Source organism: Astatotilapia calliptera, chromosome 7 (genome assembly GCF_964374335.1).
Source record: "Astatotilapia calliptera chromosome 7, fAstCal68.1, whole genome shotgun sequence".
NCBI classification, from domain to species: domain Eukaryota; kingdom Metazoa; phylum Chordata; class Actinopteri; order Cichliformes; family Cichlidae; genus Astatotilapia; species Astatotilapia calliptera.
This window is the reverse complement of record NC_137428.1, coordinates 10,951,334-10,969,443: the sequence shown is the minus strand read 5'-3', so window position 1 is coordinate 10,969,443 and position 18,110 is coordinate 10,951,334. Positions and strand designations below refer to the sequence as shown.

The following is an 18,110-nucleotide window of genomic DNA, read 5'->3' as shown; positions in this document are numbered from 1 at the left end:
TATTATTCTAATAATCATCATTATTATCATTATTATTACACATCAGGTCACCTTATTTAATTATTTAACATAAGTGAAATCAGGAAACAGTTAAAACAGGAACAACTCACATTTTTACATTAAACCAACTTAAAATGATTGACAATGTATTAAGTTTAGCACAACCAGCATTTTTACATTGTTACCCTTATATTGAAACACTAACACAACATTATGTCCAGGCAGCCATGGCTGTTAGAGGTTTCTGGCACAAATTCACCTGCTGCCAATGTGCACAGTAGACAGGATGAAGTTGTTCTTTAGACTTCTTTTAAGATTAGGCTTAAAAGAAGAACTTTCCTTTTTGCTAAAGCATATAGTTAGGGCTGGATCAGGTGACCCTGAACCCCCCCTTAGTAATGCTGCAATAGGTGTATAGAATCGTACTTGTTATTAAGCTCTGTCTCTCTTCCACAGCATGTCTTCTATCCTGTCTTCCTTCTCTCATCCCAACTGGTTGCAGCTGATGGCCCCGCCCCTCCCTGAGCCTGGTTCTGCCGGAGGTTTCTTCCTGTTAAAAGGGAGTTTTTCCTTCCCACTGTCGCCAAAGTGCTTGGTCATAGGGGGCCATTTGATTATTGTTTTTTTTCTTTGTATGCATTATTGTAGGGTCTGCCTTACAATATAAAGTGCCTTGAGGCGACTGTTCTTTAGATTTAGATTTATTTAAATAAAATTGAATTGAATTGAAATGAACTTCAAGTGTTGCTGGAACTCTGATCACAGTTCTTGGTCCCCGACTTTTTCCCACCAGGAGGCTAACCTTTATGGTTTTGAGAGTCTCCTCTGGTGAAACACTTCTGTGATTCTCTCAGTTGGGTCAAGATGACAATAACAATAATACTGTTAAAATGACTCTTGGTTTAATGTTGGTGGGAGGTCAGTATTGTGCGTGTTAGCTGCCCAGCATGACTGCATTCATGTGATATTTTATTAGAAAATGAAACCTATAAGAGTGGGTTTTTGCTCTTTCCTGAGTGCATGTGGTTAATTTATTATTTTATTTAGTTGAATAACCTGTGCAAAGATATTCTGCGCAGTCAATAAATCTCGGGTAAAAAACACAACACATTCATGCTATTTGTGCTAGAAAGACCTCATAAACCTGCACCTGTGTTCTCTGATCCAGCCTATCTACTTTCTTATTCCCTTTTTTTAACACCTTTAAGCTGCGTCTCTATCCCACTCCTTTACACTTCCATTTTTAGATTTCATTGGCTCTGGCTTCTTCTGTTTTTATTGCATCTCTTGTCTTTTTTCACATGCCACTTGGGGATCAAAAGACAGTGTATGTGATTGAGTTACCTACTTCTCATAACAGCTCATTGTCAGCCAGCCACTCACTGCTGACAAGTATCCACTACAAATAAAATGCACATGCTAATTCAGCTCCCCAACTGCAATGTCAAATTATCTTTACATCTCTCATGTAGTACGTGATCCTATTATGATCCCCTTTGTGCCGATACAACTCACGGAGGTGTCTTTGTGCTGAGAGGAGGCGTGATTGCTTTGATAGAACAGTGAATGGGCAGGGGAGATGATGGGTAATAAAATCTTTCTCCAGGAGGAAAATAGAAGTTATAGGTGGAGGGGTGAAATTATGTAAAGGTGAAGTGGAGCATGACCTTGTTATGAAAAACTGCTGTTAAGATGCAAGAGAGGTGTACCACAGAGAGTCTGAGTGTTCACAAGGTGATGGTATACTCAGCTGTAAAGCAAGAAGAAACAGTTGAGGAGAGGCAGCGAATGGTGGTGGTAGAAAAATTAAGGGAAATTCGCATTCCATTTCATTTTCATTACACTTGCCATGTCTTTATTCGAGTCTCGGAACAAAAGGCCAGGTTTATTAGAACCTCATTTCAGAAGCTTTCTGTGTCTAGAGACGTATTTATCAAACAGATCCAATAGACTGTAATGCCCAGTTTACATGTAATCAGTTAAGTGTGTCTAAGATTGGATGCAAACAACAGGAGGAATTTTAATGCGTTTGGTTGGTGGAACATTTTGCAGCATTTACTAAGAGGGAGGCAATCTGTGAGGGTCTGATTTTCTGGGAACGATTTCAGCCACAGCTTATGTAACGGACAGCTGTTCTCAGGTGGAGATTATTTATAATAATAGTACTTTAAAAGGGAATACTTTTCCAACATTTCCATCAACATCACATACAAAATGTCTGTTCTTTACTTTCTGAGCAGATCCTGTATTGAAGAAAACCGTGCATATGTAATCAGTACTTATCATTATTCATGAAGTCATACTGCACACATACTGATAGAGAGGCTCGTCATTTGACCAGCAGATTCTTCAAACCCTGAGCAAAGAAATTTGTTCTCCAAGGTAATAAAAAGCAAGGGTGAAGACAGGCATTCTGTTACGCAGGACTGCAGGTAGGGAACCTTCAAAACTCAAACACTTCTTTCCTCTTGGATTACACATTTGTTACATTTTCATATTAGACTAAACGTGTGTGCAAAGGTCCATGCAAGGTCCATGCATTCAGTGGGATCCCACCTCTTTATAAGGCCTCTATTCTACAGACTCTTTGCATGTCGGTTTTGCACTTTGTATTTTGCACAAATGAAAGAAAGAAGGTCTCTTGTTCAGCACAGTGTGCTGTCTCATCTATATACCGTATACAGTTAGAAGCAATCCTGTAAATCTAGTTGTGAATCTACAATGGTCTGACTCCACAGCAGTTTTTACGACTTCATTTTCAGATTAGTTTCCTCAGGAGCTTTTTGTTATTATGTTACAAAGACCCGCTTCTTCAGTATTAGATCGTAAATAACAGGCTTATCACTGATAATCACAACAGTAGGCCCTCTGCTTTTACACAAAGTGTTGATAAGTCTCCATCCTTCCATCCATCCATAATATTTTCACCTGTGAGCACCATGACTGCAGCAGGGGAAAAAGAATTTAAAAAAATGTGCTGAAATGAATGAAAAATGCTCAGTCAGGTTTTTCACTTAATCAAGTGCGCATGTTTTAACTGTTCCTGAAATGAGATCTAAGTATGCTCAGGGTGCTTTCAGCTATTGTGGTCACTCAAAACCTTTTTAATTTACTCAGGCCTAGGGATGGGTATCGAAAACCGGTTCTTGTTGAGAACCGGTTCCCACTGTTTCAATTCCTTGGAATTGTTTCCCATTTTTGCAAACGATTCCTTTATCGATTCCAGTCGCCCCGAATGACGTCACCGCGTTGCGGAGCGTCATTTACCTGGCAGGAAACACGGCGCGTAAGTGGCTCAAACGCTCAAAAGTTTGGTTATACTTTATGAGAACGGATGACAACAGGGCAACTTGCAATACTTGCAAAGTAGATACTTCATTTAAGAGAGGAAACACTACGAGCATTTGCTCACAAAACACGCGATGACCTTAAATGAATGTCATGTTTTTAATTCCGCTCCGGACTCGTGAATCTCAACCCAGCAGCAGCGGTAACGTTTGCACGTCCTCTCCCGTTAATGCGGCAGGTAAATAATCAACTAACAGTGCATATTATGTTAGCGCGATCTGCCTTATTACAAAACCTTCCATTACTGTGCATTTAGGTGACCATGATGAGAGAGACAGACAGAGTCTGGCTGGCTCAGATGCTGGCAGTTCTCGCTGCAGTCTACCGTTAGCGTCTCCTTTCAGGCCAGGATAGACGAATGTCACCGAGCAGTGACTTAAGTTTGTGGTAAAAGGCTGCCGCAGCAGATGCCCCCGATTTTCGGTAAGTGAATGTGTTTAATTGTAGGCAGGGACATTACTGGATATTCTTGTGTAATTGCTACTGAATAATTTATGTTATACTTTGTTATTGCTACAGAAGAATATTTATTTTATTATTTTACATTTACAATTTTTTTTCCTGGGGACCCTGTGACACCCATTGAAGAGCCGTAGGCTGGATCTCTTAAGATCTCACTGTTGGGTTTGTAAGGCCATGTTACTCCTAAATTTCTATCTTGTTCAAAGAGAAGATATAAAAGAAAGTTCTAAGCTATTCAACCTTAGTGTTCTCCTTTTTTAAAAAGAATTGATAAGAGAATCGATAAAGAATCGAATCGTTAAACAGAATCAAAAATGGAATCGGAATCGTGAAAATCTTATCAATACCCATCCCTACTCAGGCCTACAGTCAAAATGTGCATTTGTGTTTGCTTTTGTTTTGTTTTATTTTGCTTTATTATATTTTTGCTGTTTTTACTGTCTTAATACATCATAAACCTACACAGGTTTTTATGTTTTTATCTTCTGTGTTAAGCACATTGACTTTGCAGTTCAAATGCACTATTAAAATAAAATTGCCATTGCATTTTGTAATAGGCTAAACGTGTAGCTAAAGTCAGCTTCATTACTGTCATTTTAATCAGCACATCTAAGAAGTAATTGCGTCGTACTTGGATTGTATGCTGTGCATTAATCTTTACCGTTCTTTGGGCTCAACTCCATCTTTCAATGCAGTCAGACAGCCCAACACAACACTATTGTTATCCTGATAGTAGCATTCAAACTATTTCCAAGCTGCTGCTCTACACTGCATCAAAGTTGACTGCACAACCACAATAGCATGTGACAAATTTACCATGACTTAACAAATAAGTAAAAAAAACAGTGGCAGTGCTGTGATTTTAAATTTACATTCTAAATTATCACTCGGAGGAAATTAGGTCATTTATATCTATGTCAGAGAGTTCATTCTGATAGCTGAGAAGAAGGCATCACTGTTACTGTGTTTTGTAATGAGGTCAGTGCTTTTGTGAAGTGCAAGAGAAAAGTAGTTGTGGATGAAAGTTTCAATAAAGCACAGTACACGCCACAAGGTCACAAGTTAAAAATGAAACTCAGGATATCTTCTTTAGTAAACAAACTCCAGGTTTAGTTAAAGCATGTATGTTTTTGTAGGTTGATGTAAATGCAGCGTCCTCATTTGGCCATGATGATGTTTAACCGTCAGTTAAACTATGCACACTTTGAACTGAAGAACTGTTTCATTTCATTTTCAAAAAATGGTTTAATGTGTCTAAATGTTTGTGAACTGAATGTGAGTTTTCACATTTAAAAGAACTGACTGTGGGTGTACACAAACTCCACACAAATACTCGCACATGTTTGGAAGCTCTGACATGGTGAGATGAAGCATGCGCTGCATTACCACGAGGACTGCACTAGAGTGGTTTCCTAGCCTGTGTGTTAGCACAAACACCATTATCTCATAGGCAAAAATGTCCCAGCTGGACACTGTTTACTTTGCTTTGTAAAGCAGGCCACCAAACAGCCAAATGGATCCTGTTATACAAGGTGATTACCAGTAGCTATTTTTATGTTTAATTGCCTCGCAATGTTATACTGGAATCTATTTTTTAAAGACTGCAAAGTAAGTATGCCTTCATAAAATGTTTCTATTATTTTTCAAGTTTAATTTTCCTGTTTCTTACCTTTGCCTGTTACTTCTCTTTATAATTGCACATTGTTAAGCGTTTTAAAAGTGTTTCCTGGAGCTGCATTTAAATTTCAAATCAGGGCTCTAAAACTTCTCCCTCGCATGTGGATAGTCTCTTATATAATAACCTTTTTTTGTGTCAGTGGCCATGACAACGGGACAAGTTAGTCAGGGCCCTCGTGGCTACCTAGCAGCAAATTGAGAGCCATAAGTGGCTCGACTGCTGAGGGCAAGAGCGCATTTGTGATTATTACAAAGGTCACCCTTAAACACAGGAAGGCCCTGTGTTAAACTTCCTGAACTTGGGGTATATGTAAACACAAATGCACGAAACATATGCACTGACACACTTACTTTACTTACATACAGATGTATTTATTAAAGAATAGGTGGAAAAAGATAAGATTTACTGGACTGCCCTGGATCCTAGAGGTGCCTCTTCAAGACATTCAAAGAAGTCCAGTTGCTTTCTTTTCCAGGCTCCTAAAACCTGGAAAGGAAAGCAACTGGACTTCTTTGAATGTCCTGAGAACCTACACAGATATGTAACCAATTCAGGTTGTGTGGCTTTAATCACAGATGAAGCAGACTACTAAATGCAGGTAAAAGGGCCCAGATAGTGACGGTTCACCAAACCATCTTCAACCCCAACATGATGCTAAAATGAAAAATGGAATAAAGGACTAAAGGAAGAGGCAGACAAATATAGAAAGATGCAAAAGGTAGGTGGTGCTGGTTAGTTGAGTCACTACCTTGATTAAGACAACTCAACTAAATCCCAGTTGTCTCTCGACAACATAAAAGTGGCAGCACAAGAGTCTTTGTTTCGGTCTTTTAATTGTCCGCACCTTGTAACAAAGTCATAAAGGCCACGATGCCATGCTAAACCGGGACTGATAACATAGTAAATCTTGTACCTGCGAAATTCCTGTCAACATGTTGGCACGCTCATATATTTTTGCCCCCTAAGCACAGGTCACAGCCTTGTTTTATTAATTCATATTTTCACCATCTTCTTTCAGCTGCTTCCTGAATTATCTACCTCTTCTGTATGTCCTCCTTAATGACATCTATGAATCCAATCTGTTGTCTTCCTCTTTTCTCCTGACAGATTCAACTTCACCATCCATTATATATTTATCTATACCTTATCTTGATATCTCCAAACCATCTCAGCCTTTCTTCTTTATCTCAAGCAACTTACCCTGATCTGTCCTGCTGCTATACCTCATTTCTAAAACTGTCCACCCTGGATCACTGTCTACAAAGCTCTTCAGCTCTGTCACCTCCAGGTCTCACTACCGTCTTGTAAATCTTCCCTTTCGCTCTTGCTGCTTTCCTTCTGTCACAAACTGTCCTGCCTGCACTCTCTTCTTCACCTCTCTAGTGTACTGCCCATTGCTTTGGATGGTTGAGTGCAGGTTTTTAAGGTAAGTCATACTTTTGATATTTGTTTTTATTGAGTTCAACTTTTACATCAAAGGGCCTTTCCATTTCATCATCAACTGTATAACACTCTGAACTGTTGATCAATTTTGTCAAAATTTTTACAGCTCACAGGTACATGCAATAAATTAATGCATACATTACATGGGGCGCCTCTGTCAGTGCGCCCCAGCGTGGCTGTGGCTACAAGGTAGCTTGCCATCACCAGTGTATGAATGTGTGTGTGAATGGGTGGATGACTGGATGTGTAAAGCGCTTTGGGGTCCTTAGGGACTAGTAAAGCGCTATACAAATACAGGCCATTTACCATTTACATATTAAGTATTAATGTATAAGAATTTCAGAGACATGCTCAGCAGTCATTTTTACTGTTTACTCTTTAAATCTAAGGTCAACCCAGGGACTGAAGCGTTGTCGACACATGCCCGGTGATTGTAATTTATACTTTTAAACTGCATATTTACAGCTTTACACAATAACACAAATAAGTATACATATTCATGTCTCTGTTCATGCTTTTAGTGGTGCATCTGTACAGAACTTAATGGCTCTAACTGGCATAAATTGATTTTTGATATATAAATACACCACATGGAATAGATTTTTCCAGGGGTCATTTGCTGCTTGTTCTAGTGTAAATGTACTGTAACTTTATACCAAAGCCAGTTAAACCCCTCAGCCTGTTTTATAAGCAAGAATCAATGTAGCAAACGACACCATCTAAACAACAGACATATACGAGCACACCTTAGTGAAGGACGTTCTTATGTCTTTGGTTTATACGAGGGAAAATAGGAAAGGGAAAAGTAACTGTGACTACAATAAATCCACATTGCTATAAGAAAGATTGTTTTTGGCTTTTCAGGCATTCATACTTCTCACCCTGTTATCTCTACTTCACTGCAGGCATACATGTGTTGTTTGCGATATGCTATCTTAGCTGGAGTAGTGTGTGACAATGGTGTCAAATATTTGGGTTTCTGTAACGGAAGATGTTGTGATTTATGACTAAATCCGAATACGGCTTGTAAAGAAGATCGTTTTTTCTATGAGTCACTGATTGTTATCACAAACAAAATCCTACTGAATATGCTGCATGTGTCTTGCACTCCTGATATGCCTGCTATTGTCTCTGTGGGTGTTAGATGTTATAAGATAATGTATGACTCTATTTGTTCTTCTGGAGAATACTCGGTGCCCATAAATTATTCGGTTCCAGACAACAAAACACACACATTTTCTGGGAAATAATTCACAAGTTCACACCCATGAGAGAGACATACAGAGCAGGGCTATTTTTAGAGAGCTCTGGCCATGCATAAGCGCTGTCCACTAGTAATTGCATCATATAGGTATGTCATCAGGAACAGAGTAGTGCGGTGTAAGGACGGTATTGCAGCAGAAAGCGATGCTCGGCCCAAGGCTGTGTGCTGCAGTGTAGAGGACAACGTTAAAGTGTTTAGTCTACTCACTGCACTGGTGGTGCCATCTGTGTCTGTTAGCCTCTGGTGCAGGTCAAACCAGACCGTCTGCAAGGAGAAGCACAACAACAGCAGCAGCAACATGTCAATCTACAAGACCAACGACAGCAACTACTACTACTACTACTACAACTTGAAGCACACATTAGCAGCTCACAATGAGGATTTTCTGGACATGCTGCAGAGACAGGCACAGAAGGAGGACATGTATTTTACAGATTAAGATAGGGAACGAGGAGGAATTGGAGAGAATCACTGAGAGAAGCAGACATGAAAGATGTAAACATGGAAGACAGAAATCCCCAATCCTGTTGAACATCACGGGGAAGAAGATAGACGTGAAAGCATTTAGGGGAGTTGTTGTTTCTTCTTTTAAAAAGTTACTAACCTTCTAGTTCCTTAGTTACAAAGTCTTGCACGGTTCTTTTTCTTTTTTTTACATTTTACACATAAGGAAACAAAAGACGATCTCTCACTTCTAGCTCTCTGACACTAGACAGTCTCTAAAAAAAGCCTGAAAGCAGAGTTTAGTTTCTGACCAAACACTTTTAGGGACGTCCTGTGGCTTCCTGTGCCAGAGACTACTGAGCCTGAAATAGGACAAAAAAGGGTTACCAGTCAAAAAGTCAACACCCCCTGAGCAGTTGAATATTCAAGAAGAAGAAATGCAAACAAAGAGCAGAATGTGTTTTACAGTGTAGCGCTAGCAAGAACTGGTAATAATCCCCTAGGCCCTCAGCTATCTTTTAAAATTTCCACCTGAACGACATCCCCAACTGGAGCGACTATAAAGCCAAAATGAACATCCTTGAGCTCTATGGATGAGAGATACTTGGGAGAGCCTCAGTTCACACCAGCAAGCCAAAATATCTGTACAACTCGGGCAAAAAATAGTTTTTCGTTTAAATTTCTACCCAATCACGACTGTGAATCAGAAAATACATAACCTCGTAGCAATGAGCCAGTAAACTTTTTCTCATCCTGTGCATTTTACAAAGGCCAAAAAACAATCAGACCATACTTTAGATAATGGGCATTGCTCTTACGAGACAGCCATGCTTCAGGGGACGGGTTTAGCAAAAGGTCAATTAAGTGAAAGGCACGATTAAATTAAGTTCAAATATATCCTTCAGGCAAGACAGGAGCAAAGCCAGGTGGCACAATAGTATAGTGACTGTGTACAACGATGGCACAACATTGATTTTCAGTTTTCCCCTCCACTTTCACTGCCTGTGAGCAAGCGTTATATAAACCCGCTCTAATAAATCACAGTAAGCGCTGCAGGTGTCTGTCACCAAGGTGACTGATGACTAGCACTGTTTGAATAGTGTCTGTGGAGCTCCGAGGGCAACTGAGACTTTTACCAAACTCAGCAGGATCACGGCGTCCGGCACAGTGGGCAGGTGACACGCAGACACTCACACATACCAAATCCTAGGATGAATGATTTAAACCTAATGTGACACAGTATGGTCACAGCTGGACTGAAATGAAAGGTGCCGTGTGTTGTTGGCTGTTCAGTACATAAAAGACTCACTGCCTGCTATTTTCCTTACTGCACATGCTACACTGAAAGACATTTTTGTGAAACAGCTTTGTTTACCCATTGCTGTTTTCTTAAAAGTGCTTTACAAAGCAGCAGTACTAATGGCATGCATTCCATTAAACCTGCATTAACATTTGTTTTCAGCAATGCAAGCTCACTAACAAGCTCTTCTCACAATGCTAATGTGTTACTGCCTCACAAAAACGATATAGCTAACATGTTAGCATTCACTTGAGTTGTGAGTCTGCCTGCTTAGCAAATTAAGGTCGAATATTCAGCCCTCTGTTTATCCTCACTAATGTTCTGTTTGAACTGCACTACATTTTGTCAGATAAGATTAGTTTAGGCATTTACAAATCAAATCAGCTGCTTTCTTTTACACCCTGCATCACTTGGAAGATGTTTCCAGTAAAAAACTGCCAAAACATGATCTAAAAAAGGTTTAAATAATATTAACTTTTTTATGTTCTTAAGAAAGATAGGAAAGATGCTCAATCAGCCAGGTAGGGAAATCCCAGGAAGTTTCGTCACTCATCCATCAGGCTTAGGTGACTGGAGGTTTCCTTAAAATTTGCATAGAGAGCAAAATTAGCACCACTGACCAACTGACCAGCTCTGTTTCGTGATCATTAGTATGCAAACTGTTATGACCATTGATCAGTGGCCATGAGAATCATTCATAGAGAGTTGGGGAATGGCAGCAACCACAGCATTGTAAGATGGCGAAAGATATGAAACCTGCAGTTAGCTGAGACTGAAGAAGTCATCTTTGAGGAGTGAAGAAAAGTTTCTCCAACTGATTCCATCAGCTCAGTTGTCTGCTTGGGCTTCTATTGGTCATTTGCATGCCGTTGCTTCTATCAGGGAAACAGGAGAGGGTAAATTCTGACATACTTTCTTATTGGCGAAGTCTTGCAGTAATGCATCTGAGATAGTTCAATAATAGATTCATATTTTGTAATATATCTATATTTTTGCTAAAGCACTTTCTGGATGGATGCAAAATGCATTTTGTTGCCTTGTACTTGTGACATGTGCAATGATAATAAAGTTAAATTCCATTCTATTCTATTCTAAATCTTGTCCCAGATGAACACCGATAAGCCTTCACTCATGCATGTGATCCTTTGTTGCTACAAAACTACTGATCTTCAAGTTGGATAGGAAAAACACAAAAGTACAAATTTTAAGCTAAATGCATTTCCCCAAAATATACTTAAGATAAGATATAATTACCTTTATGTTTTAGTACGCAGGGGAAATCAAGATTCAGAGTATATATTTGATTGTAATTGAAACAAAGTTGTTTTAGTGGAAATATTGTAAACAGATTCACTGTCTTAATTAGCAAAATGTTTGCAGCACTGGTTACCTTTTACATGTCTTGCAGTTAATGAGCAATGTCAACTGACATCTAGAGTCACGTTTGTGTTAAGTCAGGGTATGATTTCCATTCTTTTCTTTGCCCATATTGCACACAGTCAAAGAAAATTTGGTTATCTGTGGTATATATATGTTCACATATATATGGTATATATGTGGACAACCACACCTTTTAGTCTTTCAATTCAGGTGATTTCAGTCCTGTTGTTACAGGTGTAAATAAATCAAGCACCTAGCTATGCAGTTTGACTTTACAAACATTTATGAAAAATTGAGTTGTCGTAAAAAGGTCGCTGAATTTGAGTGTGGTATTGTATTAGGATGAAGAAATTTCATCCTTCCCATATATTCCACGGTCAACTGCAAGTTGTACTAATGCATTTCGGAACGCCAACAACTCAAGTAAAATTCCAGAGTGGGATCACAGAGTGCATAGGAGCTTCATGGCATTGGTGTCCTTGTCTGTGCAGCTCCTGCAGGTGTAAGCCGTAATTGGTCCAGTACTTTTATCCACATAGTGTATATGTCTGCATCTCAACATGCAAACTGAATGCGATGTGTCCTAAATGTGGAAAATTTTGAAGATGTTAAAAATTTTGAAGATGTTGCAGATTATAAGACAGAACTGTAATAGTTTACTATTTTTTCACATTCAACTTGACAGTAATTTTAAAAAATAGTTAAAAAGTGAGCATAAGCATTGCCATTTATGTGGCTATAATCAAGTTATCAAACACAACATCACATACTTTTGCTGATAAAAGGAGAGATTGCATATGAGCCTCTACAATGAAAGCTCATTATCCTAAGAGGGATGTTTTCAAGGGAAGCAAAATTTCCTGGTCTGTGGTGCACGGAGACTAATAAATGATGATATTTTGTAAGTAAGGAAAAAGGATGACAGTAGGAGAATGTGAAACTAAGACTGAGCAACAGAGGCTCCATGATTTTGCCACTTTAAGGAGGGTTTGTAGGTAACAGGATTTCCTGTGATATCCAGGCAAAGGGGCCAAAGTAAGACACTATTTTCATCTCACCATGTACAGCATCACTCAGTGTGTAGCTGGCTTATTATTCATTGAGTAAACAATTCATGATTCACTCCGACGCAGTGTGATAATATCTTCTCCTTCCAGACACCTGCACAGTCTTAATACTAAAACTTGTGCAGGTAATACTCAACAAAACAGAGAGGCAAAGACACATTTAAGACACCTCCACAAAGCTTTTGTTTTGATCCAGTATGATTTCTGCAGTATTCTATACAGCCCTCTGTAAATTTAATCCAGCAGAAAATGCCTATTCATGTGCTTTTCTATAGCTCTCATTATTCTGAAAGCTCATTTTCCAACAGAAAAGTTTGGTGACCTATTTTCTTTTTCACGTGCAGCGGATTTCTGCTGTTCCCTGTTGTTGGTCCAAGTGTAATTATACGAGTAATTTGTCTTCTTTTCTATTCTGAAATCAAAATTTTATCAAGGTGGAAAATTGATTTCAGCAAAACCTCCAAAATAAAAGGCATCACACTGAATTGAAAACAGATACGCAAATTATTTTAGATTTCTAAGTAAATGAAATTTACGCAGTACTAGTATTGCTTGGAAACTTCTAGTTACTTCTAGTTACCCCAATTTGTGATCATTTCAGATCTCATTTGTCATCCTAATCATGCGACATCCAACACCAGTGAAGAAAGGATAAAGAAAAGAGAGAGAAGAGCAAAGATGTACCAAAAACACTGAACAAAGACAGCGGTGCCACATCTGCTGTCTGGAAGTCTTTGGCTGTTATCTTCTAGCATTAATGTGGCATTATGTCCACCTGTTAAGTAGAGACTCTGAGGCCTTGTCCCAGTGTTTAAGTTTTGTTCACAGAGCCTTCAGTCGATTATTTATTATTTTTCGTGTGTGGTTTTATTTAATTTATGTTTTATTTCTTTTGCATGGTGACACTAAAGTGTTTTATATTTGATAGTAAAACTGACCACTATGAATATAATGCATAAAAATAATGCAACATACCATTAAACCGCCTGAATCTTATAAAATTCCATGTTATACTGTCCAGCACACCATGTACAGATTGTGCAGAGACAAACATAAAAGTCAGATGTGTGGCTTTACAGAGGTTTATATTTCTTGACCTGAAGCAAAACACTTCAGGTTTTCTTATCACAGACAGTTTTCCTATCAGAGAGCCTCAGAGAAGGATCAAGGCAGAAGCTTTTACCCCTTCTTGAGCCTGAGCTACATGTCAGTAGACTGCAGCTTTATAATTCCTGTGCATTTCTGAGTAGAATGATCTTTAGATTTAATTCTCAATAAGAAAGTGAATTAGTCTATCTTTTTAAAAACGTTGACTATATCATTAAAGACCTGGCCAGTGACTCTGTAACCATCCACTTTATCTGCTGTGACGTAGAAATGGTGGTGTGCTGCCACATGAAGCACCATTTTTGATAGCTGCACACACAACAAGACAACAATATGTAATCCTATATAACATGAAGACAACAAGCACTTACATTTAAACCTACTTTTCAGTTTACACATGCCTTGTTCCCCCTGGTAACTTGTTTTAATAGAGAAAGAGCTGATAAATGAATGCTCTGTCACTCTCCTTTCTACCTCTCTTTTCAGAAATTTTAAGCTTCAATTCAACGTTCCCTCAAGTAAAAGTAAAATGCATGAATTATTCCTGACTTTATCGCCATCTAAAGGGGTAAAAAAGAAACTTGTCTGTTTGTAGTAGTCGACATTGGAAAGATTTTCTTTGTGCCACAGACTTCTGGAAAGTAGACTAATTGAGTCTCTGGAGGATTTATGGTTGCAGGTGATTATTGAACAGTTCTTTGGTAAGAAACATTTCAGCCATTGCTGCCAAAACTGAGTAAATAGTTGGACGTATATTAAATTAGAGTAAGAGGTTAAAGGCTTCAGGTTGTTTCTAAAGCGGTATTATGAGTGATGATGTAACTCTGCTCACACGAGCATTTTGTTTCCTTCTTCCAATCCTTTTTTCCTAATGTGATTCCCCTCTATCCTTCCTCATCTTGCTACTCCTCCTCCCCCACAGCGGTGCATAGTCTTTAGGTATTCTTTAGCTCTTTCTGCTGTAGTCGCTCACTCGCCTAAAGACAGCTGAGTCTGCTGGGGCTCCATTAGCTGCAACATGTTCAGTACTGAATAAGATGCAGGCAATGCAGAGGAACGGAGGGACAAAGACAGCGAGGGGGGGGGGGAGCGAAGGCAAATGAAAGATGCAAGAATGACAGAAGGGAGGAAGGAAGATGATGAAGAGGCATCTTTGACTAGAGAGTTGCCACACTTTAGAAGAAGTGAAGAAAAAATATGCACTGTGATAGTTTCTTACTTTCTTCAATTTCTTTCACTTGATGTAAATCAGCTACTCACTCCCCACTCCCACCTGCTTATTAGCCCCCACTGACTATCATTCCCCCCCCCTCCTGCAACACTTTCCTCTCTTTTGTCCTCCGCCGACCTTCAGCGTGCTGCTCTGGTGTACGCAATTTGGCCAATGTAACATATCAAACTAACAAATCCTCCATATGCTGACAAGCTTGGTCAGAGAAAAAGTTATAATGAGGACAGAGATCACTGACTTTCAGTCGTTTGTGTCTGATAGAAGAGCTCTAGTGTCGAAAGGATGACTGGTGCTTTAAAAGAACTGACAGCAGTGCAGCTCAATTCTCACAGTCTGTTCATCTGTTTTAAGGTTGAACTCAGTTCTTATCAGAGGTTGTGTTATTCACTCTGTAAAGAAGGCCTTAAAACAAAGTATTTCCTGTATGTACAGTTTGATTCTTTATTTCACTGAAATTTGACATTAGATCAGAACTTTCTAAACATTCACAATCAGAAAACCGTACTAATCACAGAGGAAAGTATGTGGCCAAAGTTGCTCCCAGAGTTACAAAATCGAACAAAAATCTAACAAATAGCTCTAGTTATAAATATCCCAGTGTATTACACAAATTAAATATATATGGTTGACAATTCAATCTATATTGATGAATATTCATATGAAAAAAAATCCACCTGGTCTTGTTTAAAGATCAGATAAATAAAATCAGAGGTACTGATGCGATAAAGCTGAGGATGAATGTCTGTATTAATCACTTTGTGGGTTAGTGATAAAGTCTGAGAGAAAGAGGTAAAACTTACTTTCCTAAAGTAAAGCTTTGAATATTAGGCTTTAGGGAAGCTGATGCTGGATTTGCATTGCCAGCAAAACCCCAAGAAAGACCATAAAGATCCGTATATAGACTTAAAGTGGCTCTAAACCCATAGGAGAGGTTATGAGATGATAAACTGAACTCTTATAGAATGTTTACAATTATTTAAATCATACAGGTTTCATGTCAGAAATATGTAACAATTGGCTAATTTACATTAAAGCTTCAAAAATCCAAGATAAGCCACTGGAAGCTAAAACAAAAGGTTGGGTGCTTTTTAAGGAGGTGATGTAGTTTAAACTTTGTAAACTGAAAGAACTGAATTGAAATAACAATAGAGCACCAAAGGGAGGAGGAGAATCCCAATGGAAGATGCAGACAGCGATGCATTTTTTACTGAGCAGTGCAGGCAGCTGAGGTCTGGTTTAGTGGATGTGTGTGAAGTGTGCCAGGTTCACAGATATGTGCTCACATTACTGCACACACTGCTTTTATTTTATAGCTTCAGATCTATGAAATACCATAAAATGCAGAAATTAACATGCCAGATGTAATAACCATCCATCCATTTTCTTCATCTCAGCCGAAGTTGGGTTGGATTGGCAGCAGGCTAAACAGGGTATTCCTGACATACTTCTCCCCAGCAACATTTTCCACTTACTCTGGGGGTAACCTGAGGCATTCCCTGTCCAGATAAGATATACTATTTCTCTAGTGGATTCTGGGTCTACCCTAGGGTCTCCCCCCAGTTGGGCATGCCCAGAAAACCTCAGAAAGGAGATTCCCAGGAGGAATCCTGATCAGATGCCTACTCTATCCGATTAAAGCAGTAGCTCTACTCTGAGCTCCCTCTGAATGTCCAAACTCCTCACCTTATCTCTGAGGCTGAGCCAAGCCACCCATTAGAGAAAAGTCACTTCAGCTGCTTGCACTCACATCATTGGGGATTTCTTTCTTAGTTATTAAAACATATTAATGTGGGTGTGTCTGTGTTCCTCACCTTATTCTCCAGTCGTCCGATGAGTTCAGCTAGACGGTTGATCTGCGCCTCCAGACCTTCTTTCCTCACCTCCACTGCACCTGCAGCACACAGACGTACAGATTCAGAATCTAAAGACACTGAATTAAGTAATAATATATCAAAAATATTTGCATCATTTTCTTTGCGGTTTGCGATCAGATATGGTGCATCTAGTAACATTCATTCAAATGCATCTTATGCGTAATGAAATCAGTGCACTGTCGGCCTATTTCTTTTATAGCTACAGTATCACACCATATCAGTTACATATGGTGTGAACTCATTTACAGTATGCTCAGTAATGTAATAGTGTTTTAGAGCAGAGGAGGTGTCAGGGATATATCGTACTGTGATTTCTGATCTTCTTGTACAGAAAAAGTCTCGGGGCCTTTGCTGATATTTTTCACAATTATTTCAGATCATTAAAGAAATTTTAATATTGGACATAAAACAGCTATCCAAACCTATGTGGCTCTGTGTGAAAAAAGCAATTGCCCCCTAAGCTAATAACTGGTTGTGCAACTATTGGCAACAGGAACTGCAATCAAGATAACTGGTAATGAATCTTTCACATTGCTCTGGGGTAATTGTTTTAATTCAGCAACATTTGAGGGTTTCTGAGCACGAACAACCCTTTTTAAGGTCATGCCATAGCATCCTAATGTGATCTGAGTCTGGATGTTGATTAGGCCACTTCAAAATCTTAAATTATTATTATTTTTTAGCTGTTCAGACGTGACTTGCTTGTTTGTTTCTCATCACTGACCTTCTGCATAACTCAAGTGTGCTTGATAGTGATGTGCGGATCGATCCTGAAATATCGATTCCTCCGATACCAATCATTGATGTTCTAGAATCGATTCTCACATAAAAATATCGATATTTTAGTAATTTAGAGTAAATTTGTAGTTTGTTATTAACAGGAACACAGTGGAAAGAAACTATAACATTCGGATTGTCTACATTCAAAGGAACTATTTCCTCTTCCGCCTTTCATAGTCATGTGCGAAATACGGCTGTATAAATGTCTCGTAGCCCCTTGGCGTGCGCACTCACAACAATGGCTGAGCGTAATCGGAGTCATGTGCGGTCTGATTTTACCTACACAAACAGCTGAGACGTGGTTTGCGATACGTGTGGCAAAAAAGTGCTCCAAGAGTGAGGTGTTGTGGCCATACTAGGGCTGTTGGGGGGGGGAATACATTTTACAGGGTTTTTTTATTGGATAAAATACGTTAAATGTCACCGTTATTATTGGCCGGCCCGGAAACAGCAGGGGTGTCCAAATTCAGAGGCTGGTTCCACCTGAGGACCCGGCCTTCGCGGTCTAAAGAAAGCCGGGTAGTACGTCACGAGTTCCCTCGGTGGAGTGAAACTCTGCTGTCTGCTCCTTGCTATCTAAAATATAACCGGGCACTGATGTAAAACTCTTCTGTTTAATCATTTTCTGTTTGACGTTTATTCAGCTGTGTGAAAACCCCGGAGTAACCCTCCGGAGGGATTAATAAAGTTACCTTTAATTTAATCTAATCGAATAACTTTAATCTCAGCCAA

At 39.1% G+C, this 18,110-nt stretch overlaps 1 protein-coding gene across 2 annotated transcripts in view; it reads right to left on the bottom strand.

The window, feature by feature from the left end:
* necab2 (N-terminal EF-hand calcium binding protein 2) overlaps positions 1-18,110 on the bottom strand; it is a 149,198-nt gene that overhangs the window by 31,441 nt on the left and 99,647 nt on the right. The window contains exons 8-9 of one of the 2 annotated variants that reach the window (XM_026172965.2): positions 16,536-16,615; positions 8,403-8,459 (exon numbers count right to left, since the gene is read on the bottom strand). In XM_026172965.2, the coding sequence (XP_026028750.1) occupies positions 8,403-8,459; positions 16,536-16,615 (137 nt within the window). The remainder of the gene's footprint in view (positions 1-8,402; positions 8,460-16,535; positions 16,616-18,110) is intronic. The other variant, XM_080303435.1, reaches the window with a different exon arrangement.